Source organism: Littorina saxatilis, linkage group LG1 (assembly GCF_037325665.1).
Source record: "Littorina saxatilis isolate snail1 linkage group LG1, US_GU_Lsax_2.0, whole genome shotgun sequence".
Lineage (NCBI taxonomy): Eukaryota > Metazoa > Mollusca > Gastropoda > Littorinimorpha > Littorinidae > Littorina > Littorina saxatilis.
Window position 1 is genome coordinate 38,871,561 of NC_090245.1, and position 27,547 is coordinate 38,899,107.

Sequence of the window (27,547 nt, forward strand, 5' to 3'; positions counted from 1 at the left end):
ATGCAAGTCGATATAAAGGTGTTTGCTGTCCTTACATTTAAAGCACAATATCTTTTACTTCCAACATTGCAAATCTCCCAAAATTTCAACAAAAGGAGAAAAATATCATTTTGAGACAAGTAAACAAAGGGCAGTAAGAGCAATACAAGAACCTGGGTCAACTTCCTACACACATATGCAGTTTAGACAAGCCTTACTATGCTAAAGGGCAGAAATAGCGGCCACAATATCTAAGCAAAATGGAGATGAGAGTGAGCAACTATGACGAGACTTGTTTACAGTCTGGAGTATTTAGAAGTGACGATTTTCATATTGTAAAACATAAATGATACGCAGTAATGAACACATACACCAACCCACATTCACGCAGTCACTCAACCACACACACACACACACGCGCGCGCGCGGCGCTCACACACACACACACACACACACTCACACACACACACACACACACACACACACGAAGCAACTCTACAGTTTATTTTGGCGTTCAAGCTCTTCATATCACATCTTCTTTTTATTGCAAATGTCTCAAAATCGATTTGCTTACAACTTAATCGCAACAGTAAAACAATAACAGTGATAATTAAAACACAGTGGATTTAAAAGGCATGAGCAATACAAGAACCTGGGTCAACTTCCTACACACACACAGTTTGGACAGGTACAACATCAAAACGATCACCTTTTTTAGATTATTACCCGTTTTTGTAAAAATGCATATATAAACAAGTCGCGTAAGGCGAAATTACTACATTTAGTCAAGCTGTGGAACTCACAGAATGAAATTGAACGTAGTCCGCCGCTAGTGCAAAAGGCAGTGAAAGTGACGAGCCTGTTTGGCGCGGTAGCGGTTGCGCTGTGCTTCATAGCACGCTTTACTGTACCTCTCTTCGTTTTAACTTTCTGAGCGTGTTTTTATTCCAAACATATCTTATCTATATGTTTTTGGAATCACGAACCGACAAGGAATAAGATGAAAGTGTTTTTAAATTGATTTCAAAAATTTAATTTTGATCATAATTTTTATATTTTTAATTTTCAGAGCTTGTTTTTAATCCAAATATAACATATTTATGTTTTTGGAAACAGAAAATGATAAAGAATAAGATGAACGTAAATTTGGGTCGTTTTATAAAAAACATTTTTTTTTTACAATTTTCAGATTTTTAATGACCAAAGTCATTAATTAATTTTTAAGCCACCAAGCTGGGAATGCAATACTGAAGTCCGGCCTTCGTCGAAGATTGCTTGGCCAAAATTTCAATCAATTTGATTGAAAAATGAGGGTGTGACAGTGCCGCCTCAACTTTTACAAAAAGCCGGATATGACGTCATCAAAGATATTTATCGAAAAAAAAGAAAAAAACATCCGGGGATATCATTCCCAGGAACTCTCATGTCAAATTTTTTAAAGATAGGTCCAGTAGTTTGGTCTGAATCGCTCTACACACACACACGCACAGACAGACAGACAGACAGACATACACACACACACACACACACACATACACGCAAAACCCACCAAGTGGGTTCATAGCCGATAGTGCACTTGGACTACAACGGCACTGCGCGCAGTGTCTTTGTAGTGCGCTTGCACTACAACCGCACTGGCTGCAGTATCCGCTCCGGCATGGACGAATTTGACACTAAAAAAGGCATAAAATTTGACCTATTTCGTAGCCTATAGGGCACGGAATTTTGACGGAAAGAGTGTCATCATCTTGAATATGGCATTCTTTCCGTAAAAAAAAAAAAAAAATATTTTTTGCTAAAACTTGTTTTCTGAGTCGTTTGGAACCTGGTTGTTACGAATCAAGAATAAAACAACTGGGTTCCAAAATGTGGAACCCACTTGTTTTTTTAGCCCCAGTTGGTACTGTGTGAACATATACATAAACCCGGTTGGTGGGTTTTGCATGCTCACGCACACACGCACACACGCACATACACCACGACCCTCGTTTCGATTCCCCCTCGATGTTAAAATATTTAGTCAAAACTTGACTAAATGTAATAAACACCCTAGTGATTGTCCCGTTTTGCTGTTGTTCGTCTTTAGGTGTGTGTGTGTGTGTGTGTGTGTGTGTGTGTGTGTGTGTGTGTGTGTGTGTGTGTGTGTGTGTGTGTGTGTGTGTGTGTGTGTGTGTGTGTGTGAGACAAACAGCGGACAGGCAGACATCCGAAACAGATTGGTTGTCAACGTTTCAAAATCAAGAATAAATGTTAAATTTATAGAAGGTTTAATTGTGTTCTGCACGAACCTAAACCTATCGGACTTTGAAGTTCCTTAACTTGAACTAAACCTTTTTACATTTAGTCAAGTTTTGACTAAATGTTTTAACATAGAGGGGGGAATCGAAACGAGGGTCGTGGTGTATGTGTGTGTGTGTGTGTGTGTGTGTGTGTGTGTGTGTGTGTGTGTGTGTGTGTGTGTGTGTGTAGAGCGATTCAGAGTAAACTACTCGACCGATCTGTATGACATTTTTCATGAGAGTTCCTGGGTATGATATCCCCAGACGCTTTTTTCATTTTTTCGATAAATGTCTTTGATAACGTCATATCCGGCATTTTGTAAAAGTTGAGGCGGCACTGTCACACCCTCATTTTTCAATAAAATTGATTGAAATTTTGGCAAAGCAATCTTCGACGAAGGCCGGACTTTAGTATTGCATTTCAGCTTGGAGGCTTAAAATTTAATTAATGACTTTGGTCATTTAAATTCGGAAAATTGTAATTAAAATTAATTTTTTATAAAACGATCCAAAATTACGTTTATCGTATTCTTCATCATTTTCTGCCTCCAAAAACATATAATTATGTTATATTCGGATTAAAAACAAGCTCTGAAAATTAACAATATAAAAATTATGATTAAAATTAAATTTCCGAAATCGATTTAAAAACAATTTCATCTTATTCCTTTTCCGTTCCTGATTCCAAAAACATATAGATATGATATGTTTGGATTAAAAACACGTTCAGAGAGTTAAAAAGAATAGAGATATAGAAAAGCGGTCTATCCTCCACAGCGCAACCGCTACCGCGCTTTTCTGTATTGTTATTTTCACTGCCTTTGCCACGAGCGGTGGACAGACGATGCTACGAGTGTACGGTCTTGCGGAAAAAATGCTTTGCGTTCAGTTTCATTCTGTGAGTTCGACTGAGCTTGACTAAATGTTGTATTTTCGCCTTACGCGACTTGTTACATTTAGTCAAGTTTTGACTAAATGTTTTAACGTAGAGGGGGGAATCGAGTCGAGGGTATGGTGTATGTGTGTGTGTGTGTGTGTGTGTGTAGAGCGATTTAGAGAAAACTACTAGACCGATCTTCATGACATTTTACATGGGAGTTCCTGGGTATGATATCCCCAGACGTTTTTTTTCATTTTTTTTTAAATGTCTTTGATGACGTCATATCCGGCTTTTCGTGAAAGTTGAGGCGGCACTGTCACGCTCTCATTTTTAAACCAAATTGGTTGAAATTTTGGTCAAGTAATCTTCGACGACGCCCGGACTTTGGTATTGCGTTTCAGCTTGGAGGCTTACAAATTAATTAATGAGTTTGCTCATTAAAGTTGTCATTAAAATCGATTTTTCGCAAACAGATTTAAAATTGATTGCATCGTATTCTTCATGACATTCTGAATGTAAAAATATATACATATGTCATGTTTACTCTTAAAATGTGATCACAATTTACAAAAATAGATTCATTAGTCTTACGATTAAAATTTAAGAAGTCGATCCAAAAATGATTTCATCTTATTCTTTATCGTTTTCTGATTCCAAAAACATATAGATATGATAGGTTGTATTCAAAGCAAGCTCAGAAAGTTAGCACGAATACAGAAAAGCGCGCTTTCCTGCTTAGCACAATACGCTACCGCGCTATTCTGGCGTGTGCATATCACTGCGTTTTGCACGTGGGAGGTGAGCGATTTCCTTCTCGCGGGGATTGACGAAGCTGTACTGTCTTGGTGAAAAAAGTACAGTGCGTTCAGTTTCATTCCGTGAGTTCGACAGCTTGACTAAATGTAGTAATTTCGCCTTGTTTTTGAGACAGAGACAGAAACAATTCGTAATTACCCTTATGTTCACAAGTATCTAACACTAAATCTGGCAAGCAGCAACAAACTTTTTCACGGAACCCTCTTAAATTTGCTTGAAGTACATACAACACAGTCATGACCCTCCTCTTCTGTGGCAAAGAACTGTAACTCTATCCCAGGCCAGTAAAAGGCGTCATATTGGTTCTCTCCCTTGTAGCAACACCGTTAACAGAACGTTACACTGGTACATGTGTTGCGCTGTCTGATCTGCCAAGCTACTACTACTAGTTATTGTTTTCTCAGTCAAGAGAACAAGCCAGAAGAAAACATTCTTTATCTTGCTCTCCACTGGTGTTAGGAAACTAGCGTGGAAACGACAGCCGGCACGGACCGCCATTGGAAACGATTTTAAAAGACTTGAAATGAATATAACTGCTATCTCCCAAACTCGATGAGATTTCATTAACGTTCAGCTGAGAGAAAACCATCACTTATATGTGACCGAAAGTTGCACCCCAACAGATCCAACCCCAGGAACAAAAAATACGGAACTATTCCTTCCAATCAAAATAAGGCGTTGCTATATATTTTTTTATATCGTCCAAGTTGGCAAATAAGTCTTCGTTCATTTCAGAGTCTGTCCCTCTTTTATAAAAAGACGACGCACATGTCGTAGTCTATAACTATTTTACGACAAAACGTTGCAGTAAAAGACTTCCTCTCTGATACTCAAGCATCCTTTCCAGCCAAACAACAAACAAACCAAGACACGGAGCTAATCGTACTGTCGTCCAAGTTGGCAAAGAGGACCTCGTCATGACAAAACGTCCATGTAAAAGTCTTTCTCTCTGATATGAATCCACCCCAGGACCTAGCTTATCGCCCTTTCTTTCAGGTTGGCAAAGAAAACCGCCTCCATGTCAGAGCCCATCCCTCTATCACGAAAAGACGATATTCAGGTTGGCAAAGAAAACCGCCTCCGTGTCAGAGCCCATCGCTCTATCATGAAAAGACGACATTCAGGTTGGCAAAGAAAACCGCCTCCATGTCAGAGCCCATCCCTCTATCATGAAAAGACGACATTCAGGTTGGCAAAAATAACCGCCTCCGTGTCAGAGCCCATCCCTCTATCATGAAAAGACGATGGGTCCACCCCTATCCTCTGCAAGACGTCCCATATAGTATACACGTCGCTTGTATGAAATCATCTCTTTTGTCAACCATCAAACAACACTAATCGTCTTATTGTCCTGCCTAGGCAAAGATGACAAAGATCGTCCAGGTCAGAGTCTGTACATACTTATTTCTCTCTATGATTCAAATCACTCCTTCAAGCCAAAATCACACAAAACTGATTGCCCTGTCGTCCATGCTGGCAAAGACGATCTCGTCCATGTCCGATTCCAATTCGTCACTAGTGTTGTAGCCCCTCTCCCTGTCCGACGGGGACCCGTCCTCGTCCATCGACGTCGTCCCGGAACTGGACGATTCCGTGTCGGAGTCAAACAGCGACCCAAGCCCGCGGAAGTCTTCGTCGTCCGAGGAGGACGAGGACGATGAGTCGGAATCGCTGCGGGAACGGTCCAGGTTTAGTTCGGCCAGCGGGACTTTAGGGAGGGAGAGGATTTCGTACTCTCCCCCTCCCTCGCTCTCGAACCCCCCAAGAACGGCCAAGTCGCTCTCGCTGACCTGACGGGATATATCGCTCATTGGAGGTGTCTCGTTGGAGAGACTCTCTTCCAGTATGGGCGAAGGCAGGAAGTGCTTGGTGTTGTTGGGGAGTGATTGCGAGGAAGAGTTCCTCCGAGTGTTGTTGAGGTGACTGATACCTAAAGATCCGAGAAAGCCTCGACTTGCTCCTCCCGCGTAAACAGGGAGACTGCCTCTTCGGATTCCTGGAGGCAGGTTAAGTGTGGAGATGACAGGGGAACGTTTAGGAGAAGAAGTGGCGGCGGAAGAGGAAGTCGTTGTGGTATTAGGCCCAGAGGTTTTGTTGTTGCTGCTGCTGACGTTGCTGTATGTGTTGGTGTCGGTGTTGCTGTCCTTGTCCAGTTCGTTATTGAGCAAGACCTGCAGGTTGGGCATGGACACCAGCTTGGGCATGCGACTGTGAGGGAGGAAAAACCAACATCAGTCAAAGGCACACTCCTTCCTGCGAAGACAGTTTACCTCACTGTCTCTGACCTGGCCAGGCTTTAACATGGGATAAGACCATCCCTCGACTTGGTCACATACCAAAAATCAACACCCTGACTGCTTGCTGTGGTGAGTTGGAATTTTATAAAAATAAAAAAAAGCCAACTCATTTCCGAAAAAGGCACCGTTGCCTTTTACGGAATTAATTCTATAAAATAAAATAAATACAACTGTGCACAGAGGGCACCCATGCTGTTTATTTTTGGTATGTGACCAAGTGGGGGGGGGGGGGGGGTGGTCTTATCCCATGTTTAAGCCTGGACAGATCTGAGATGTTGAGCTGAATCATTCACACGGGAAGAACTGTGCCTGTGAAGGGACATTCCTTCTTGTGTAAGTGGTCATGTTTATAAGTAATAATAATAATAATAATAAATGAGCATTTATATAGCGCAACATCATAACTTTACAATTATGCTCTTTGCGCTTGACACATTTAAAATTAAAACACAGTTATACAAGCATTTACATCTACATTCATTTAATTAAAAGCATACACCATCAAACATACATTACACAAGATTCTTCCACTAAGTAATAAAAACATGAATAAAATAGGTAGGGAAAACAAGGAAGTACCAGCTGAATACCCTTAATCAAACAGAACATGTTATCAACAATACTGAAAACAGCCCTAGATGTTTATATACATTATCACATTATCACTAAAACAACAAATACACTACATGTAGCCTACTGATGGACTGAGAAAACAAAATCAGGGGTTGTATTTCTTGAAGAGGTGCGTTTTAAGTGCTCGTTTGAATGCTTGGGGTGACTGAGAGTGGCGGATGTGAAAGGGGAGAGAATTCCATTGTGTGGGTGCGCAGAAAGTAAAAGTGCGTTGTCCGTATGTTTTGGTTTTGGTGTGTGGAATGGTGAGGATGCGACAGTCAGAAGAGGCACGGAGTTGTCTTGCTGGAGAATAGACGGTGAGGAGTTCAGAGAAGTAAGCAGGAGACGAGCCAGAAAAGAAGTTAAAGCAGAGGGTGGACAGTTTGTAGTCAATGCGGGCTTGAATAGGTAATCAGTGCAGTGTGTGAAGAAGTGGTGTTGCGTGATCTCGTTTTCGTGCTTTCAGAATGGGGCGTGCTGCCGAGTTTTGGACTTTATGTAGTTTATGCAGGAGGTACAGAGGACAGCCAGAGAGAAGAGAGTTGCAGTAGTCAAGTTTAGAAAGAACAAAGGCACAGACAAGAGTGTTAGTTTTTTGAGAGGAGAGTGTGTGGCGAATGGTGCTGATCTTACGAAGCTCAAAATAAGCTGCTCTACAGACTAAAGATATATGTTTGTTAAGGGTCATGTCAGATGAAAGGGTGAATCCAAGGTTTCTAGCTGATGGTGAGAAAAGAATGTCGGTGTTGCCTATTTGAACAGAAACAGGTTGGGGAGAGGGAAATGTAATGTTCTTCTTTTTGCACAGTAAGACTTCAGTCTTATCATCATTCAGCGTAAGTACAGCTTTCTTGACGCTTTAACGGGGATGTGTGTGTGTGTGTGTGTGTGTGTGTGTGTGTGTGTGTGTGTGTGTGTGCGTGTGTGTGCGTGTGTATCTATATGTATGTGTGTGTGTGTGTGTGTGTGTGTGTTTGTGTGTGTGGTTATGTTTGTCCGTGCGAGCTTTTGTGTTAACATGCGTTAATGCGTGCGTATGTGAGTGCGTGTCCGTCCGTCTGTCTGTGTTTTTGTGTGTGTGTGTTTTGTTTGTTGTTTGTTTTGTTGGTGTGTTTTTTTACAAAGTGTATTAAGTTTTATTAATTTAAGTTTTTATTCCAAGGCTGTGTGCACTCAATCTCACCCGTCTGCCGCCCCAAAGGATTGTGACTGTCGTGACGGGCGACGCCTGATCAGGGCGGGTGATCCCCCTTCCCCCGTCTCCAGCCACGCAACGCGGCTGCCCGAACGCCCTCGCTTCAGATCAGCTTCAGCCAAAGAGCGGTGCCGCTGTATACGCCTGAAACAATTTTGAATAATTTTGTGAATCAAAAAACAGGAAAGGTTAAATTTTTGGAACGTTTGATTCAGGGCAAAACAACACATGTTTATGATTTTTCAGGTTTTTGATTTTTGATTTGGTACGCTTACAGTCTATCTGTTTCGAATAACTTTGTGATTTTAGCTTTATACGTTTTTTTAAAATAAAATTCAAGGGGATACGATTGGTTATGTGAGTGAGTGTGCATGGGAGAAACTGAGTTAAGTAGAGGAGGTCTGGACGAGTAAGCGAGTGAACCTAAGTATACCATGACATTAAGCGGGTACAAGATAGCTAGCTGTCCGAAACAAACTGTCCAGCGAAGGAATCTGTGAACAATTCAAGTTTAGTATCTTAAATTACTTCTCTCCGTCCACAGTATGCAATGTAGTTGTGCCTCTCCAATACGAAACAGGTTCACAGAGCGAATCAAGTTAAACTAATTGCCTTTCAGCACGACTATGCATCAGTTACAACACATAGACTCTCTCCCTGTCTGCTAAACTGACACCTTTAAGAATGCTCAAAACTATATGATTCAAAACTGACTTTTTACCCGGTAAAATCTACCGGTATCCTAGAAATCTACTGGGATTGGCTCTGAATACTACGTCGGGGCATTTCTGCCGGGTATTTTGATTAGCCATTGGCGGAGCTTTCTCCTCGGTAAAAATCTACCGGTTATCTTAGGCATCCACTGGCCCCATGTATATCGGTATTGTAACGAAAGCCAATATACCTTTTTCACTTAAATTTTGGCGCATGCGCTGTGAAGTTTATTGTCAGATCTACCGGAACTAGGGGGCAAAAGGAAAAATCGACAACGAGGCTTGGTGCAAAGTCAAGTGCGGAGACGACGAGGCAAACTGTTGTGTTTGCAACTGCAAGTGCAACAGTGGAATGAAGAAAGAGAAATACGGTGGACAGAATTTGTCATTGTATGGCTTTCCGATGGGTGCAAGTGCGAAGGCGTAACAGCGAAGGACGCGATGGGTGCAAGCAATCCGACGACAGGGGTTTGTCGTGCCATTGAAAAGTCTGCTCGAGTCACTTCGTGTCTGGCAATGGCACGGCTATCAGCGATGCCAACTACGTTGACTTCGTACCCACCCTTAATCTTGGATTTCCCCCTCCCCACTCTCTCTCTCTCTCTCTCTCTCTCTCTCTCTCTCTCTCTCTCTCTCTCTCTCTCTCTCTCTCTCTCTCTCTCTCTCTCTCTCTCTCTCTCTCTCTCTCTCTCTCTCTCGCATGATACCGTATATACATACACGGATGTTTTTCTGTGTGTGAGTTTGTGTGTACGATACCGTGTGTACGTATGCGTTTGTGCGTGTGTGTGCGTGTGTGTGCGTGTGTGTGTGTGCGGTGTGTGTGTGTGTAATGAAGAGAGACAGACAGAGAGAGAGAGAGAGAGAGAGAGAGAGAGAGAGAGAGAGAGAGAGAGAGAGAGAGAGAGCGAGCGGTAATTGAATTTGGCTTTTACCGAATGAAAACTATTGTCAAAAACAGTGCATTAAGAACTAAAACCAACCAACCATAAAATAAAAAGCACCCTCCATCCCTTTTAACTGTCTCTCTCTTCTGCTTTCTCGCGCTTTTTCTGTCTGTCAATCCCCCCCCTCTCGCTCTCTCTTTCCCCCTCTCATTTCATAAAAGAATTTGGGAGAGAAGAAAAGGTTTCAATATCCTCGGTTGTACCTTGTGTCAATATTTCCATTTACAAATATATGCAATAACACTGTCTTACAATTAGTCAAAAACAAAGCCCTTTTGTTCTAAAAAGATCAAAATCCAAAAGAAACAACTGAAAATCATGCAGACTTTCTTCCGAAAATTACAAATCTCTGGCAAATTGAAAGGAACAACAAAATATTCCTTCATAGAGAGCGAGAGAGAGAGAGAGAAGAGAGAGAGAGAGAGAGAGAGAGAGAGAGAGAGAGAGAGAGGCAGAGAGAGAGACAGAGTGAGTGAGCGAGCGAGTGAGCGAGAGAGAGATAGAGAGTCACACACACACATACACATACACACACAGGCACACATACACACACACACACACACACACACACACACACACACACACACACACACACACACACACTGAAACAGACAGACACACGCACACACATACATACACAGACATACATATACACACACAAACCACGAGTGAGAGCGAAAGACTGAAAAAATGAGAAAGAGAGAGTCGTCAGTAAGTAGTGGTATTGACACGTAGCGATAATGACATGTCGCGCTAAAAGATGTAGTGCTGTTGACACGTAGTGATAATGAACGAATGATAGCGACTCATCGACAAATTATTTGTAGCACTAATCAACGTAGCGATAGCGGCACATAGCACAAATGACACGTAGGACAAATGACACTCAGCACAAATGACACGTAGCGCTAGCGATACGCACCCTCGCTTATGCAGGGGAAGTTCGCCAAGTCTTTCGTCCATATACCACCAATAGCCGTTTCAAACCATACCTTCGTGCATGTCCTTGACTTTTTGTTCATGATTTTGAACAAGATAATCCGTTTTCTTGCAGAATTTCTCAAAGTAATCCTCTGGCAAAGTAATCTTCGAGCATCGAAAGTGAAAGAGGTATTTCAGGCCAGGCACCTATTGCCCCCTAGTTCCGGTTATCAGAGAGAGGCTGCCGTGCCCTAAAATCTGATTGGTCGAAACGCTGGGGGCAAAGGTTATACGAAAAAGGTCTATCAAATGCAGAAATACCCGGTAGATTGCGGAAGGATAAGGGTAGATTCTGCCGGCTAAAAATAATAATAATAATAATAATAATAATAATAATAATTGTCAGTAAGTACTGGTGTCACATGACTGATGTGAACCAGTTGATTGGCTAATGGCGATGCGCTTAAATCTGTTAGCGCACTCTTGGAGTGCGCTAACTTTTCCACAAAGCGTATTCTTACGCCCTTAGCCAAAGCGAGACTGTACTCTCATCCTCAGAATTAATTAATGACATGTAGCTTATATTCTCCACTTTACCAAAAAAATAAGCATAAATTTCCTGCGGCTCAAAGCAGAAGTGGTTTTTTTTCTAACAGATCGCAGGCGCCTGTGCCACAGTGAATCCCACTGATCTAAAAATAGAAGCGGCTGTGTCTCTTCCACAATGGTCTCTTCTCGTTTTCACTTGCAAAGATTCTTCTCATATGCCGTGTTGGTGGAATGTAGCTTATTAACCACATTACCAAATGATGAGATTGTATAAAATTCCCAGCGGCAAACACAAAACACAAGTGTTATTCCGATAACGTACCAGCTAGACCAGCATTTGGAAGTCGACTCTGTTATAGTAGACTACACTGAAATACGACTGCATCAGTTCAGTAAATGAATGGTTTCCGAATTATTATTTCAAGGCAACAACAATCGGAATCGAAAACGTGTAGGGTTAAGAACGTTCTTACCATGTATAAAACTTATTACCAGCCTGCCTCATGCGTGCAGACGAACAATTTTTGTTTTTAAAATGAGACTGCAGTGCAGTGGTTCGATTGCCCTAACCGCCTAGCAGACGACATAAACCCTGCAGCAAATTAACATGTTAGGCGAATGTGAACAAACAAACGATGGGGATGTAATACGTGTAGAGTTCAGAGCATTCTTACCGTTCATATATAGTACCAGACTTCCCGATGAGTGAAGATACAACACGAGAAACATACCACATTTACTTTGAAAATGTGCTAACCGTGGCCTTGGAGTCAATTCAAGGGGCAACACTCTGCACAGTCAATCTGTCGAAGCTCGATGAAGGTTTCGAATCGCAAATAACTAAGAGCACAGTCTTTTCTCCGAATTTAAATTAGGTCTGTCTGAAAGATCATCATTTTTTAGCTTAACGCTACTCTGGAATTTACCAACAGAAATTAAAACAAGAGTTTGCGTGTGACGAAAGCACGACACACTTGAGACAGCCCACACAAAAGTAGATCTGACACAAACCTGACCACACAGTTACGCCTATCCAAATGCGCGTAGCAAAATGTGCGTTTTGAATCTTCTTTTTTCTCTGGCGGTACTGACAATATCGTTATTGAAGCAATCCTAGTGCACTAAGGGATTTATAGAGCAAATCTCGAAAATAGTTATTGAACTCAGCGCTATGCGCTTCGTTCAATAATGAATTTTCTCGATTTGCTCTATAAATCCCTTAGTGCACTGGGATGTCTCAATAACTTAAATAATAATAATAATGACAGCTGATAAAGTGCGAACCACAGGGGTCTGTGCTCTCCGCGCTTTACATATTAACTATGAAAAAAACACCTATTTGAACATCAAATACATATATATACATTCTAGCACAGTAATTTAACTATAAACTTACATTAACACAACATCCACTTTGGACAATACCATCCACATACACAAACAACTATTTTGGGACAATACCATCCAAAAAGTCAGTGTTGGTGCACGTGATCCATAGAAAACTTTACCTGATGATCGTAGGAGAACTGACGTTGCGTCGGTACTGTCCAGGGGAGCCTGCCCCGTCCAGTCGGGACATGTGGGACACTCTGGACACACGGCGGAGGAGGGAGGGGGAGCCCTGGATCCTCCGTATCGTGGCCGGAGAAGCTCCAGCAGGGATGAGGATACTGTTCCGGCCCAAGGCGATGCTGTTACGACCCAGTGCGAACGACGACATTCGCCGCAAGATCGACTTTCGCCGCATTTCGCTGGAAAAGGGATAAACATGCAGTTTTAACAGCTTGAAGATAGAGTCTTTCGTGAAGTGTACACTGTAAGTTCTGAACGCGGATCGTATCAACTGATGCAGGAAATTGATGCATCCAAAACCAAGAATTTGATGCATCATTTTCGTATCGGATGCATCATTTTCACAAAAGGATGCATCATTTTCAAAAAGGATGCATCATTTTCCAAAACTGATGCATCCAATACGAAAAATGATGCATCCTTTTAGAAAACGATGAATCATTTTAATGCATCATTTTGATGCATCATTTTGATGCATCACTTTCGGTTTTGTATGCATGCGAAAGATCATTCATTTCCGGTCTTTCCGTAAGAAATACCGCCCTGATATGGCCCTTCGTGGTCGGCTGGGCGTTAAGCAAACAAACAAACAAAATCCGTAAGAAATGCCTGAGCACGGAAAAACTTGAAATGACATTTTGACGAATATAAACAGATTGGTTAGATAAAACAACAAGTCGCGTAAGGCGAAAATACAATATTTAGTCAAGTAGCTGTCGAACTCACAGAATGAAACTGAACGCAATGCCATTCTTTAGCAAGACCGTAAAGACTATACTCGTTGCATCGTCAGTCCACCGCTCATGGCAAAGGCAGTGAAATTGACAAGAAGAGCGGGGTAGTAGTTGCGCTAAGAAGGATAGCACGCTTTTCTGTACCTCTCTTTGTTTTAACTTTCTGAGCGTGTTTTTAATCCAAACATATCATATCTATATGTTTTTGGAATCAGTAACCGACAAGGAATAAGATGAAAGTGTTTTTAAATTGATTTGGACAATTTAATTTTGATAATAATTTTTATATATTTAATTTTCAGAGCTTGTTTTTAATCCGAATATAACATATTTATATGTTTTTGGAATCAGCAAATGATGGAAAATAAGATAAACGTAAATTTGGATCGTTTTATAAAAATTTTTTTTTTTTACAATTTTCAGATTTTTAATGACCAAAGTCATTAATTAATGTTTAAGCCACCAAGCTGAAATGCAATACCGAAGTCCGGGCTTCGTCGAAGATTACTTGACCAAAATTTCAACCAATTTGGTTGAAAAATGAAGGCGTGACAGTGCCGCCTCAACTTTCACGAAAAGCCGGATATGACGTCATCAAAGACATTTATCAAAAAAATGAAAAAAACGTTCGGGGATATCATACCCAGGAACTCTCATGTCAAATTTCATAAAGATCGGTCCAGTAGTTTAGTCTGAATCGCTCTACACACACACACACACACACACAGACACACAGACACACGCACATACACCACGACCCTCGTTTCGATTCCCCCTCGATGTTAAAATATTTAGTCAAAACTTGACTAAATATAAAAATAAACGTACAACATACCATAAAATAGGGAACAAGTCAAAGTCACGGCATTATGCATTTTAAGGCATTTTTTGGTTTGTTTGTGGTTTGTCTTTTGTGCACACGAAGTTTTGACGCCCTTGACCGGGAACGCGGAATAACGCCGAATTGCAATTGTCGTCTAAGACCGAATACCATTTGTCGCCTAACTTAGAATTTGTTCTTTAGCCAAATGTCGCCTAATGTCGAATTGCCAAATGGCGCCTAACACCGAATTCCCATTGTCGCCTAACATAGAATTCCAAATGTCGCCTAATGTCGAATTGCCAAATGGCGCCTAACACCGAATTCCCATTGTCGCCTAACATAGAATTCCAAATGTCGCCTAATGTCGAATTGCCAAATGGCGCCTAACACCGAATTCCCATTGTCGCCTAACATAGAATTCCAAATGTCGCCCAATGTCGAATTGCCAAATGGCGCCTAACACCGAATTCCCATTGTCGCCTAACACAGACGGTCCCCGACAGACAAGATAGTTAGACAGACAAAGAAATCTTCCGCGTTTTTATGGGAAATAACGTGACAAACATATTGCCAAGAACAGAACGCAAAATAAAAAAAAGAACGCCAAGTTGAGCTCTATTCACAATTGAGAAAGGGTAATGTTGAGCTTCACGTAAATTTCGCGTTGAGTTTGGCGTGATGTGAACAAAGTGTTCGGAGTCCAGCTATGATGACCAAAATTGAAAACCAGCATTATATAAAGTCACAACGAATCAAAGCAAGTAGACAGTTCCGAGTCTGCCACCATGTAAACCACATTTGAAGGAAGAAGGAAGGACACCACTTTATATCGACATGAAGACCATGAGTACCGAGGTACAAAGCGCATTGGGAAAACGTTGTCGCGATACCTGTCATGTACGGATGCAGACTGCAGGGGCCGAGCGGTCATCAGAGATGGCGTCTGCAGAGTAACCAACCCTCACTCACACGGACCGCTTCTAGACAACCACTTCAAGATACACTGTACAAGAAGGTACGGTTAACAAATTGATAGAATGCAAACTGAATGACCTTTCCCTTCTGACAAACGGCGAGGAGATCGCAAGGAGGCGTTCGGTGTTGCAGATCAATAATGAGCGACGACTTCCAGTCCTTGGCGAACAACTCACAGGTCAACAAATCGCCCCGCTGGCCTTCGTCAAAAGAGCATGCGCGTTCATTGGGAGATATGCCGAGGATCATGTTGAGACATGAGAACACCAGACTGACGAAGACGGCAACGCTGATGGACCACGAGAAGGCAACCCAGATAGAGAGCCACAAACTGACGAAGACGGCAACGCTGATGGACCACGAGAAGGCAACCCAGATAGAGAGCAACAAACTGACGAAGACGGCAACGCTGATGGACCACGAGAAGGCAACCCAGATAGAGAGCCACAAACTGACGAAGACGGCAACGCTGATGGACCACGAGAAGGCAACCCAGATAGAGAGCCACAAACTGACGAAGACGGCAACGCTGATGGACCACGAGAAGGCAACCCAGATAGAGAGCCACAAACGGACGAGGAAAACGTCAACCACCAGGATGACCAGGACGACACCACAGACCGCAGCAGCTCCCCCACAAGGGCACCCGACAACTCGTGCCCCGTTTTGTCTCTTGAACCCCCCGGAACGCAGTTTTCGTCCCTTGCGGACATGCCTTGTGTTACGACTGCGGGGTTCACGTTCGGGGCAACGTGGCACCCAACAACAGATGTCACTGCTGCCGCGCCGATATAGCGAGTGTGGTCCGGGTGTTTGAAATGGCATAGAGCAGTGTTCGTCCCTTGCGGACATGCCTTGTGTTACGACTGCGGGGTTCACGTTCAGGGCAACGTGGCACCCAACAACAGGCAGGCTGTGTAATTGTACGTCATGTTACTCACTGCCTATAAGTATATTGCTTGTTTGTGTGTAAAATCTGTCCATTTTATCTTGTGAAATTCTGAATAAAATCGTGTTTAAACCAAATATATTCAAATGCCAGCCTTTTGTAATGGAGTGAACAATTGGATTAAAAACAGTTAAAAAAAAAAAGTAATTCGGTGTTAGGCACCATTTGGCACTTCGACATTAGGCAACATTTGGCATTCTATGTTAGGCGACAATGGGAATTCGGTCTTATGCGACAATTGGCAATTCGACATTAGGCGACATTTGGCATTCTATGTTAGGCGACAATGGGAATTCGGTCTTATGCGACAATTGGCAATTCGACATTAGGCGACATTTGGCATTCTATGTTAGGCGACAATGGGAATTCGGTCTTAGGCAACAATTGGCAATTCGACATTAGGCGACATTTGGCATTCTAGGTTAGGCGACAATTGGCAATTCGACATTAGGCGACATTTGGCAATTCGTCATTAGGCGACAATGGAGCAATTCGACGTTAGGCGACAATTGGAATTCGGTGTTATTCATGTTACCCCCTTGACCTTCGACTCAAACTTTCGTTTTCCGACGTTTTCAACATGGCCGAAAAAGAATCGTTTTTGACTGGTGTTCGGCGAACCTTTTCTTATTGTGCAAATGTTTTGCGATCGGGATCTTACACACAAGAAGCCCTTGTACGATGCATCAAATTCGTGGTTTTGGATGCATCAATTTCCTGCATCAGTTGATAGAAATAGTTCGTTTCGCTTCGTATTCCGGTTCAAATTTTGCTTTTTGCTCGGCACTTTCCGGGAAAACCCGAGAATTCTGATGCATCCAAACGATGCATCAAATTCTTGGTTTTGGATGCATCAATTTCCTGAATCAGTTGATACGATCCGGGTTCCGTATGAAAGGGACGGGACTGTCAGGTGATTAAATAGATCCCTGCGCCTTGAGTCCGAGTCAGGAGATAAGGGACGGGACTGTCAGGTGATTAAATAGATCCCTGCGCCTTGAGTCTGAGTCTGGAGATAGGGCCCCCATGGGGTCGCCTTCACGCGGCGGGAGCGTTTAAACAGAGTTACCCCACCCCTTTACTTCTCTTCTTTTGTCTTATTTCTGCCTTACCAGTCCTTTCACCTATATTTCCTTCCAAGAAAACTCTCCCTACTATTCCCTGCAGTTTTCCAATTCTTTTCTTGTTGTCTTATTTCTACCTGACTGGATCCATCACCTTTATTTCACTTACCAAAAGTCTTCTTTTCCACATCCTTATTTCTCTGCACCCCGCATGTCGTAAGAGGCGACTAACGGATTCTGTTTCTCCTTTTACCCTTGTTGAGTGGTTCTTGTATAGAATATAGTCAATGTTTGTAAAGATTTTAGTCAAGCAGTATGTAAGAAATGTTTAGTCCTTTGTACTGGAAACTTGCATTCTCCCAGTAAGGTCATATATTGTACTACGTTGCAAGCCCCTGGAGCAATTTTTTGATTAGTGCTTTTGTGAACAAGAAACACTTAACAAGTGGCTCTATCCCATCTCCCCCCTTTCCCCTATCCCATCTCCCCCCTTTCCCTCGTCGCAATATAACCTTCGTGGTTGAAAACGACGTTAAACACCAAATAAAGAAGAGATAGGGTGTTACTCAATTTTCTCCCCCCTTTCCTAACCTAGGTGGTGTGTTCAAGTGCTAGTCTTTCGGATGAGACGAAAAACCGAGGTCCCTTCGTGTACACTACATTGGGGTGTGCACGTTAAAGATCCCACGATTGACAAAAGGGTCTTTCCTGGCAAAATTGTATAGGCATAGATAAAAAATGTCCACCAAAATACCCGTGTGATTTGGAATAATAGGCCGTGAAAAGTAGGATATGCGCCGAAATGGCTGCGATCTGCTGGTCGATGTGAATGCGTGATGTATTGTGTAAAAAATTCCATCTCACACGGCATAAATAGATCCCTGGCCTTGAGTCCGAGTCTGGAGATACGCGCGCGATATAAGACTTCATATAACGCGCGCGATATAAGACTTCATATAACATAATACAAATGATGAAGGAACGAGGAAAATGGAAAACCACAAAATTAACTTGATAAAGCAGTTTTCTTGCGAAGAGGTACCAAAAAGATGCGAAAGGCAGACAAAGACCGAGACGAAGAGAGGCGGGAGAGTCATTAAAACCTTATCTTCAGGCGTATCATTACATTTAGTCAAGTTTTGACTAAATGTTTTAACATAGAGGGGGAATCGAAACGAGGGTCGTGGTGTATGTGTGTATGTGTGTCTGTGTGTGTGTGTGTGTAGAGCGATTCAGAGTAAACTACTGAACCGATCTTTATGAAATTTTACATGAGAGTTCCTGGGTATGATATTCCCAGATTCTTTTTTATTTTGTCGATAAATGTCTTTGATGACGTCATATCCGGCTTTTTGTAAAAGTTGAGGCGGCACTGTCACACCTTCATTTTTCAATCAAATTGATTGAAATTTTGGCCAAGCAATCTTCGACGAAGGCCGGACTTTGGTATTGCATTTCAGCTTAGAGGCTTAAAAATTAATTGATAATTTTGGTCATTAAAAATCTGAAAATTGTAATTAAAATTATTTTTTTATAAAACGATCCAAAAACAATTTCATCTTATTTTTCATTATTTGCTGATTCTAAAAACATATAAATATGTTATATTCGGATTAAAAACAAGTTTTGAAAATTAAAAATATAAAAATTATGATTAAAATTAAATTTTCGAAATCGATTTAAAAACAATTTCATCTTATTCCCTGTCGGTTCCTGATTCCCCAAACATATAGATATGATATGTTTGGATTACAAACACGCTCAGAACAAACGGTGGACAGATGATGCTACGAGTATACGGTCTTGCGGAAAAAATGCAGTACGTTCAGTTTCATTCTGTGAGTTCGACTGAGCTTGACTAAATGTTGTATTTTCGCCTTACGCGACTTGTTTTTATATTCAGAATGGTGTAACCCTGCGTTCAGATTTTACAGAAGCAAACTTTTGTGAAGGACAAAGTCTTACCTTTACATTAAATCATCTTTTCCACTAACAAATGTCAACAATATCCCAAATAACAACAGTAAAAAATAGCGTAAATTACACTCTAACGGTAAACAAGTAATTCGCATTATACTCTCTCACAAGTGTATAATTTATTTGTGCTTGTGCTTTTCGTTGGTGGCCCATGAAAGCAAAAACCCGTGCAAAGTGTGTGTAATCAAAGCAATGGCGTATAATCTGAAGAAAGTCGGAAGCATCTCGACTGAGGTTAGTGCAATAAAAATCGGGCGTGTTTAAGCAGACATTTTTTTTCAAAAGGAAAACAAAAAAGAAGAACGACAGTAAAACATTAGAATCGTGTATACAAAGGAGAGAACATTACGAAAGAACATAAAGAGCTGAGATAATATAAGTAACTGTATGACATAAGCATCGTACATGTTAGCCAGGTGCCATGCGAGTATTGTCTACAGTAAAAGTCCAAATGTCAAATCCACATTTGATGCCAGACGTGAACATTATATGTCATTGCAGGATTGTGTGGTCAGGTTAACCGTGTCTTGAAAACAAAAGTAATACTGCCAATGACCCCGGCAGCGACTTTAATAGTTTCAGTTAAAGGGATACGCGGCATCTGAGTCTACCTTTGATTTTTTTTTATTGACACATCTGATTATTAAACGTTTTACAGTAGTAAAAGCATTCTCTGTACCACAATCAAAAAAGAAATACTCATTCCCTAAAGACTGCTGAACACCATGCATTTTTCATGTAACCACCGTTTTGCCCAAAATTCTCACAAAATTGCTAAAATAAGGGCCTGAAAGCAAAAAAAAACAAACTAAAATGGTAACCCTATTCTTTTTTACATTAAATGAATGTGAATAGTGTCTATATCTTGCCCAGAAAATATTAGAGCACTCGCATATTCCTTATAATACCTATGATTTTTATTCCAAAAAGTAGGGGGTAGGGGTATAAAAGATGCTGCCACTCGAAAAAAAGCACGATGACCTACAGTTTTCTTGTGTTTATTTTGAAGGTAAGATATCAAATATCCTGCTGCAAGAAAATCAGAGTGCTGTCATATTCCATGTTGTCATTATGGTTGTTTGAACAACAAGATTCGCTGATATTTGTAAATATTTCAACACAGTATGTCGTTATCGGTTTGAGTTTACTTTTTTGTTGTTGTCAATTGACATATTTTGTTACTAAAATGCATATTCTACCTACCACAATGAAAAAAAGTACCCATTCACTAATGACTGCTGAACACCATGCATATCATATAACCAGCTGTTTGGGTCAAAATGTTCAGAAACTGCCGAAAAGAGGGCCTCATAGCAAAAAAACTAAAACGGTGTCCCTACTTTTTTTTTACACTAAATTAATGTGGATGGTGTCTATATCTTGCCCAGAAAATATTAGAGCACTGTCATATTTTTGGTCAAATGCCGCGTATCCCTTTAGAACATCAAGTATGTAAACGTGCTAGAGGCAATGCACAGGTTAAAGAAATTGAAGCGCAGCATATAACCCTATTCATGCAGCCAATCAGCTGTTTGTCAGTCCGAGTCAGACGGTCAGCGTGTAAGTGAGTCAAAAGTCAGCTAATAAATCAGTTATGAAGTATCTTGCTTCGATGCTGCGAAAGGTGCGCAAACCAGTTCAACAATTATGAATTTTAAATGTGATTCCTTCCGCCTAAATACAAGGCTGGTGTAATTTTGAAATGACTGTGCTGTCCACTACAGCACTTTATAGTCCTAAGATACGTTTGAAGAAAAAAGATATAAAGCCACACCATTGAAAACATCTATTTTGGACAGTTTCTGGAACAAGCAAGAATGGTGAGCTCTTCTGTGTTTAGAACAAACAATTTCGATGCGAAAAAACCGTCTAATTTATCATTGAAATTTCAAACTGCAAAACATATATCATGTGCAATTAAGCCCATATTTCACGAAGAGCTGATGTGTTTGTTCTAACCAAAGCATGAAAAAATCCACAGTCTTTTGCATCTTCAGCAAAATGATAAGAACAAACGCTGCTGAGAGAAGGTGCATGCCACGCAGTTAATAATAGCAAACTTTTCAGTGCAAATACAATGGCTGTGGTCAAGACATGCATCAAACACAACTCAGCATAAGGCAAGTGTTCGAGGGCGTGAAGCACATACTCTCGGTCGAAGTCGTCAAGGACAGCGATGACCTCTGGTTGACCATGGTGGCCGTGGTGATGATGGTGGTGATGGCTGTTCAGTTTAAGCATTGAGACAACAGTAAAAACTCACTAAACCAGCTATGAAGACAATTATGTCTTACGGAAGGTCAAACCCACTTTCTTGCCAGTGATACATATGACCTTCAGAATAATAAACCTCCATATTCAAGGTATGATTTGTATATATATATACATTTTGCTAAGATACACGATGTCAAAAATGTGCTGCAGCGTCAACAGACAAAAGTACATACAACTAATGTGACGAAAATTATACACAATTGTAATAAAATATGAAGGTGCACAAGATAAAGTCAATGTAAAAGTATATATATTATATTATGTACACAAGCTAAATCGTAATACATTTTGAATATCAGCAGGTAAGACTGTTGATTATAATACGACATATCAGTATTATAATAAGAAGCGAAATTGTACGTAAAGGGAATGGTAACAAATTGCAAAAGTGTACATACCGTTTAGGTGCGATTCTGAAGAACAGCTGCAGCCATATTATGAACTTGTCTGTTGACAAAAACAAAATGTGTACAAGTCAGAAACAAATGAAAGTCACATGCACTGTTAAATGCGTATTTATTAAAGTGCTGAGAGATCAGGTCAAGATAAGTCTCTCTGACTGTTCAATCTGTTGTCTTCAGTTCTTGCTGCTTCCTTCCCTTGATTATTTCGGATGAGACGAAAAATCGAGGTCCCTTCGTGTACACTACATTGGGGTGTGCACATTAAAGATCCCACGATTGACAAAACGGTCTTTCCTGACAAAATTGTATAGGCATAGATAAAAATGTCCACCAAAATACCCGTGTGACTTGGAATAATAGGCCGTGAAAAGTAGGATATGCGCCGAAATGGCTGCGATCTGCTGGCCGATGTGAATGCGTGATGTATTGTGTAAAAAAAATTCCATCTCACACGGCATTGAATATTTGCACGATATAAATAGCATTACAAAAAGAAAATTAAAAAAAATCCCTGCGCTTAACTGTACCCACGGAATACGCGCGATATAAGCCTCATTATGATTGATTGATATTTGACTTTAAAAATATCAGTCTGAAGGTGGAAATAGAAACATGTCTAATATGAATCAAATAAAATGTTAGTTAATCATATGCTAACTTTTGATCTTACCATCCAGCACGTGTCTACACAAAGGAACACACGCACTCACCAAGACAGCCATTCAAACTGCAAGACAACCACTGACACAGCTGAACAAGCAGACTTACGGGCAAATAAAATTGGAGTGTATTTTTCATCTGTTGGACTTAGCCTGTTCTTAGCGCAGTGAGAGAGCAAATGGCACTGACGTTAGCAAATCTGTCAGCCAGCCAACCCGGTAAATGTACACAGCCTTACCTGGTAGATCAGCCCTGTCCTGTATCCAGTGAGAGGGCACATAGAAGAGAAGCGAGAGGACGATAAGAACGAGAGCACTGATGAACTCGGGTTTGGGTTCCTCCAGGAAAGGTCCAATGAGCAGGAAAGCGATAACGACCACGACGATCACTGGAAGGACCAGATTCACCTGAAGAAACCAAAAGAAATAGATACAGAAAAAGACCCGAGTCTTGCTGTGTCAAAATGTGCATATAGTGGAATCCATTTGCTACGAAATAAATTGAAATGTGGGGACAGGGATGTGACATTGATGGTCGATTCTTTTCTTCAGAAATGTTTTCTTTGCTAAAATCCACTTTTTTCTTTCAGAAGCGGTAATGTTGACAGCGTTTCTATCGTACTGTACGTATGTCACCGTATACTTTCTGAATGCACTTTGCTTAAAACCATGTGAGCCTGACCTTGTAAGGTCGTCGCTTGTCCTTGTTCTTGAAGCGGAGGACGAGGAGGGCGAGGATGGACATGCCGTGGAAGGACCACACGCAGAAGATGAAGAAGCGGACCAGCTGGGAGATGTCGGCCACAAGGATCATGATGATGGAGATGGTCAGCTGTGGAATGAAGGAAAACAAAATGTGGACATGTTGAGAAAACATAGGATCTTTATCGCGTGCATGCGTGCACACGAAGGTTTTCGAACACCGAGGAGAGTGCAAAAAGTTGGCTCTGGAAAATAAATCCCTCACCGAACGTGGGTGTTGAACAGACGCCGATAGCATGCAAACTGCTTTCAAGCCAGCGCCGTTACCGACTGAGCTATCTCCCCGTCACTTATACACGAGAAAGATAATAGAGCATGCAAGAAAAAATACGCAGAGAGAAGTGTACAGGAACAAAGGAAGAAGAAGAAGAAGAAGAAGAAGATGATGATGATGATGATGATGATGATGATGATGATGATGATGATGATGATGATGATGATGATGATGATGATGATGGGGAATGATGATGATAATAATGATGACGACGACGACGACGACGATGATCATAACTATCCTTAGCGGATTATGACTTTATTCAGTTATTCTGCAGAAAAACAGAAATGCTGCAGAAAAACTGTTTGTTTCTGCAGCATTTCTGCATAATGTCATCTTTCGCGAGAGCAACGTTTTTTTCTGCAGTAAAACAGTTTTACTGCAGTAAAATTGAAATCAAGAATGCTGCAGTAAAACGGTGATGTTGTTTTACTGGAGAAAGACTGTCTTTTCTGCAGTATTTCTGCATGTCATCTTTCGCCGAAGCAACGGTTTTTTTTCTGGAGCAAAACATTTTACTGCAGTAAAATTGAAATCAAGAATGCTGCAGTAAAACGGTGCTGTTGATTTACTGCAGAAAACCTGTTTACACTTTTTCTGCAGCATTTTGTACTGGCTCATTATAATGTTGGAGCCCGCGAGCCCCCCTCTGTCGAGAGATGGACTCATCCAGAATTACCAATAGTTACAAACTATTATACTATCCCAGGGGGCGACGAATACAAACGCTACTTTACAAGGTCGTTCGTTTTTCTCAAAAAAACAACTGTCACAGACTATTCTGAAGAAAAAGTTAATCGCAATAATGCTGCAGAAAACCAAGTAAACATTATGCTTCAGAAAAACTGTTTTACTGCAGTAAAAAAAACGTTGCTTCGGCGAAAGATGACATTATGCAGAAATGCAGCAGAAAAGACAGTTTTTCTCCAGCATTTTGTTTTTTCTCCAGAATAACTGAATAATGTCATAATCCGCCAAGAGCCAGTACAAAATGCTGCAGAAAAAATGTAAACAGGTTTTCTGCAGTAAAACAACAGCACCGTTTTACTGCAGCGTTCTTGATTTCAATTTTACTGCAGTAAAATGTTTTGCTGCAGATAATAACGCTGCTTCGGCGAAAGATGACATTATGCAGAAATGCTGCAGAAAAGAACGGTTTTTCTCCAGCATTTGTCTTTTCTGCAGAATAACTGAATAAAGTAATAATCTGCTAAGGATACATAACAGCAATTTTGATAGCGATGATGACGACGAAGACAACGACTGTGACAGTTACACAACGATGATGAAGATGATGACATAGACAACTGTAACTGGACGAAATGCGCATTATCTAAAAACACCATATGTCCTTTTTTGACAGGACCAAGGCATTGACAATAACCACTCATTTGCAACAAATATAAGTTTGTTACTTCTGGTAATGCATTGTAGTCCTTTGACAACAACTGGGAACATAATATCACTCTCAAAACTTTCTACAATTTTCATTTTAGCCAAAGATAATGGTCGATTTTTTTCTCGAGAAATGTTTAATTCAGGAAAATCCATCTATTATTTCTGAAGCTCACCCTGGTGTACACTGTCAAGATGGGAGTTTTGCTGCGCACGTGAACCCATGACGTCACTTCCGGCATTTGTTTGTCCTTCGACGCCACCCCAGATAACCTGCAAATTGTGCGGTGAAATTAAGCTGTTGCTGCTCTTGTTGTTGTTCTTCAAATCAAATCAAACTGATCAAATCAAATTAACTTTATAATCTCAGTCTGAGAAATTACATTAGTGGCGCAAAAAAATGAAGACAAACGGAAAACATCATAATATTAAACAATATGTACTGACAAATACGATTCGTATAATTATAACCAACAGGTTCGCTGAATATGAATAGTCTTTAAGAAAAAGATTCATTTAGATGTGATCGGGTGGAGTGGAAGGGGGGGAAATAGGCCAGGAAGCATAAATGAGACGCCAAGACAGAGGTTGCGATAACGTGACTTTTATTTAACGTATACCAGAAAGCAAACACCAGAAAGCAGTGTAGATTCTCCTCAGTGAACACACTTGCAACAGTAAACACAAGAGCACAGGTTTCGGAATTCAGTTACAACCACACGTCGACCGACACATATGAGCAGCACACAGCTCAGTATTACAAATCGCGTTCTCTCCTCTAGCCTAAATGTTCGCGCTTTTAAAGACAGGTCAACTCCGATTCCCAATAGCCAATAGGAAAGATACCCGGTGTCAGACAACGGGGGGTGTCGTCTTAAGATTGCCTGCCCAATGAAAGGGATCGTTACCGAGGCATGAAGCCGTGTCGGTCGGGTGTCAAGCACCGGAAATATTACGCACACCGGATAATGCTCATTAGATTACAACCAGTTACAAAGGAGGGGGGGGGGGGGGGGGGGGGTAAGAGACTAAAACCTCCAAGCTACCTGGCATCTTCAATGATTGTACCCTGTCAAAAGAAATGACACCCACTTGACAAAACGCCGTCCAACGATACCCAGACAGTCTGGCGGCACATTACATAACGACCACCTAAATCTGAGGTAAGAGGTTAGAAAGGAATCCGGTCAAGAGTCTTCCCTACGATAGTAAACACACAATACTCCTAGCGGGAGACACAACTTGGGTCAGGGGAAGATAATAGACAGGGGAGGCAACTGGGTCGGGCAGGAGATAATTACACAAAAAGACTGGATACGCCACTTGGCTACATCCCCCCCAGGGATGTAAGTTGATCTCCTTCTTTGCAGCCCCAGCGAGGGACTGGATCAGCCACTCTGCTCCCTCGCCTCCAAGTGCCGCCATGTTGAAATGGGAAATGATGCGCCCTGCCTCAGTGCTGAAATCGTCGAGCTGACAGCCATCGTCACCACCAGTGAAGACAGGAAGCCTGGGAGGGGGGAACATCTGCCACTGGGGTCTAGGAACCCCGTCGACCGCCATCTTGGATACGCCGAGTACCTCCTACACTGCTACCCCTGCTTTCTGGTGTTAACTACGGCGTCTCTACTTCCTGAACCCTGCTCCGCATGCGCCAGATGTGATAGGGTGGTGTGGAAGGGGGGGATAGGCCAGGAAGCATAAATGAGACGCCAAGACAGAGGTTGCGATAACGTGACTTTTAATTAACGTACACCAGAAGCAAACACCAGAAAGCAGTGTAGATTCTCCACAGTGAACACACTTGCAACAGTAAACACAAGAGCACAGGTTTCGGAATTCTGTTACAACCACAAGTCGACCGACACATATGAGCAGCACACAGCTAAGTATTACAAATCGCGTTCTCTGCTCTACTCTAAATGTTCGCGCTTTTAAAGACAGGTCAACTCCGATTCCCAATAGCCAATAGGAAAGATACCCGGTGTCAGACAACGGGGGGTGTCGTCTTAAGATTGCCTGCCCAATGAAAGGGATCGTTACCGAGGCATGAAGCCGTGTCGGTCGGGTGTCAAGCACCGGAAATATTACGCACACCGGATAATGCTCATTAGATTACAACCAGTTACAAAGGAGGGGGGGGGGGGGTAAGAGACTAAAACCTCCAAGCTACCTGGCATCTTCAATGATTGTACCCTGTCAAAAGAAATGACACCCACTTGACAAAACGCCGTCCAACGATACCCAGACAGTCTGGCGGCACATTACATAACGACCACCTAAATCTGAGATAAGAGGTTAGAAAGGAATCCGGTCAAGAGTCTTCCCTACGATAGTAAACACACAATACTCCTAGCGGGAGACACAACTTGGGTCAGGGGAAGATAATAGACAGGGGAGGCAACTGGGTCGGGCAGGAGATAATTACACAAAAAGACTGGATACGCCACTTGGCTACATAAACACACACACACACACACACACACACACACAC

General features: G+C 41.6%; 2 protein-coding genes across 2 annotated transcripts in view; one reads left to right on the forward strand and one right to left on the reverse strand.

Moving 5' to 3' along the window:
• Window positions 1–27,547, forward strand: part of LOC138969046 (origin recognition complex subunit 6-like) — a 591,738-nt gene that overhangs the window by 522,463 nt on the left and 41,728 nt on the right. The window lies entirely within an intron of this gene.
• LOC138968985 (asc-type amino acid transporter 1-like) overlaps window positions 3,845–27,547 on the reverse strand; it is a 48,953-nt gene continuing 25,250 nt past the window's right edge. The window contains exons 10-17 of the mRNA XM_070341672.1: window positions 25,230–25,326; window positions 23,305–23,454; window positions 22,862–23,030; window positions 21,958–22,006; window positions 21,435–21,509; window positions 12,700–12,942; window positions 8,050–8,205; window positions 3,845–6,162 (exon numbers count right to left, since the gene is read on the reverse strand). Of these exons, the coding sequence (XP_070197773.1) occupies window positions 5,397–6,162; window positions 8,050–8,205; window positions 12,700–12,942; window positions 21,435–21,509; window positions 21,958–22,006; window positions 22,862–23,030; window positions 23,305–23,454; window positions 25,230–25,326 (1,705 nt within the window). The 3' untranslated portion in view covers window positions 3,845–5,396. The remainder of the gene's footprint in view (window positions 6,163–8,049; window positions 8,206–12,699; window positions 12,943–21,434; window positions 21,510–21,957; window positions 22,007–22,861; window positions 23,031–23,304; window positions 23,455–25,229; window positions 25,327–27,547) is intronic.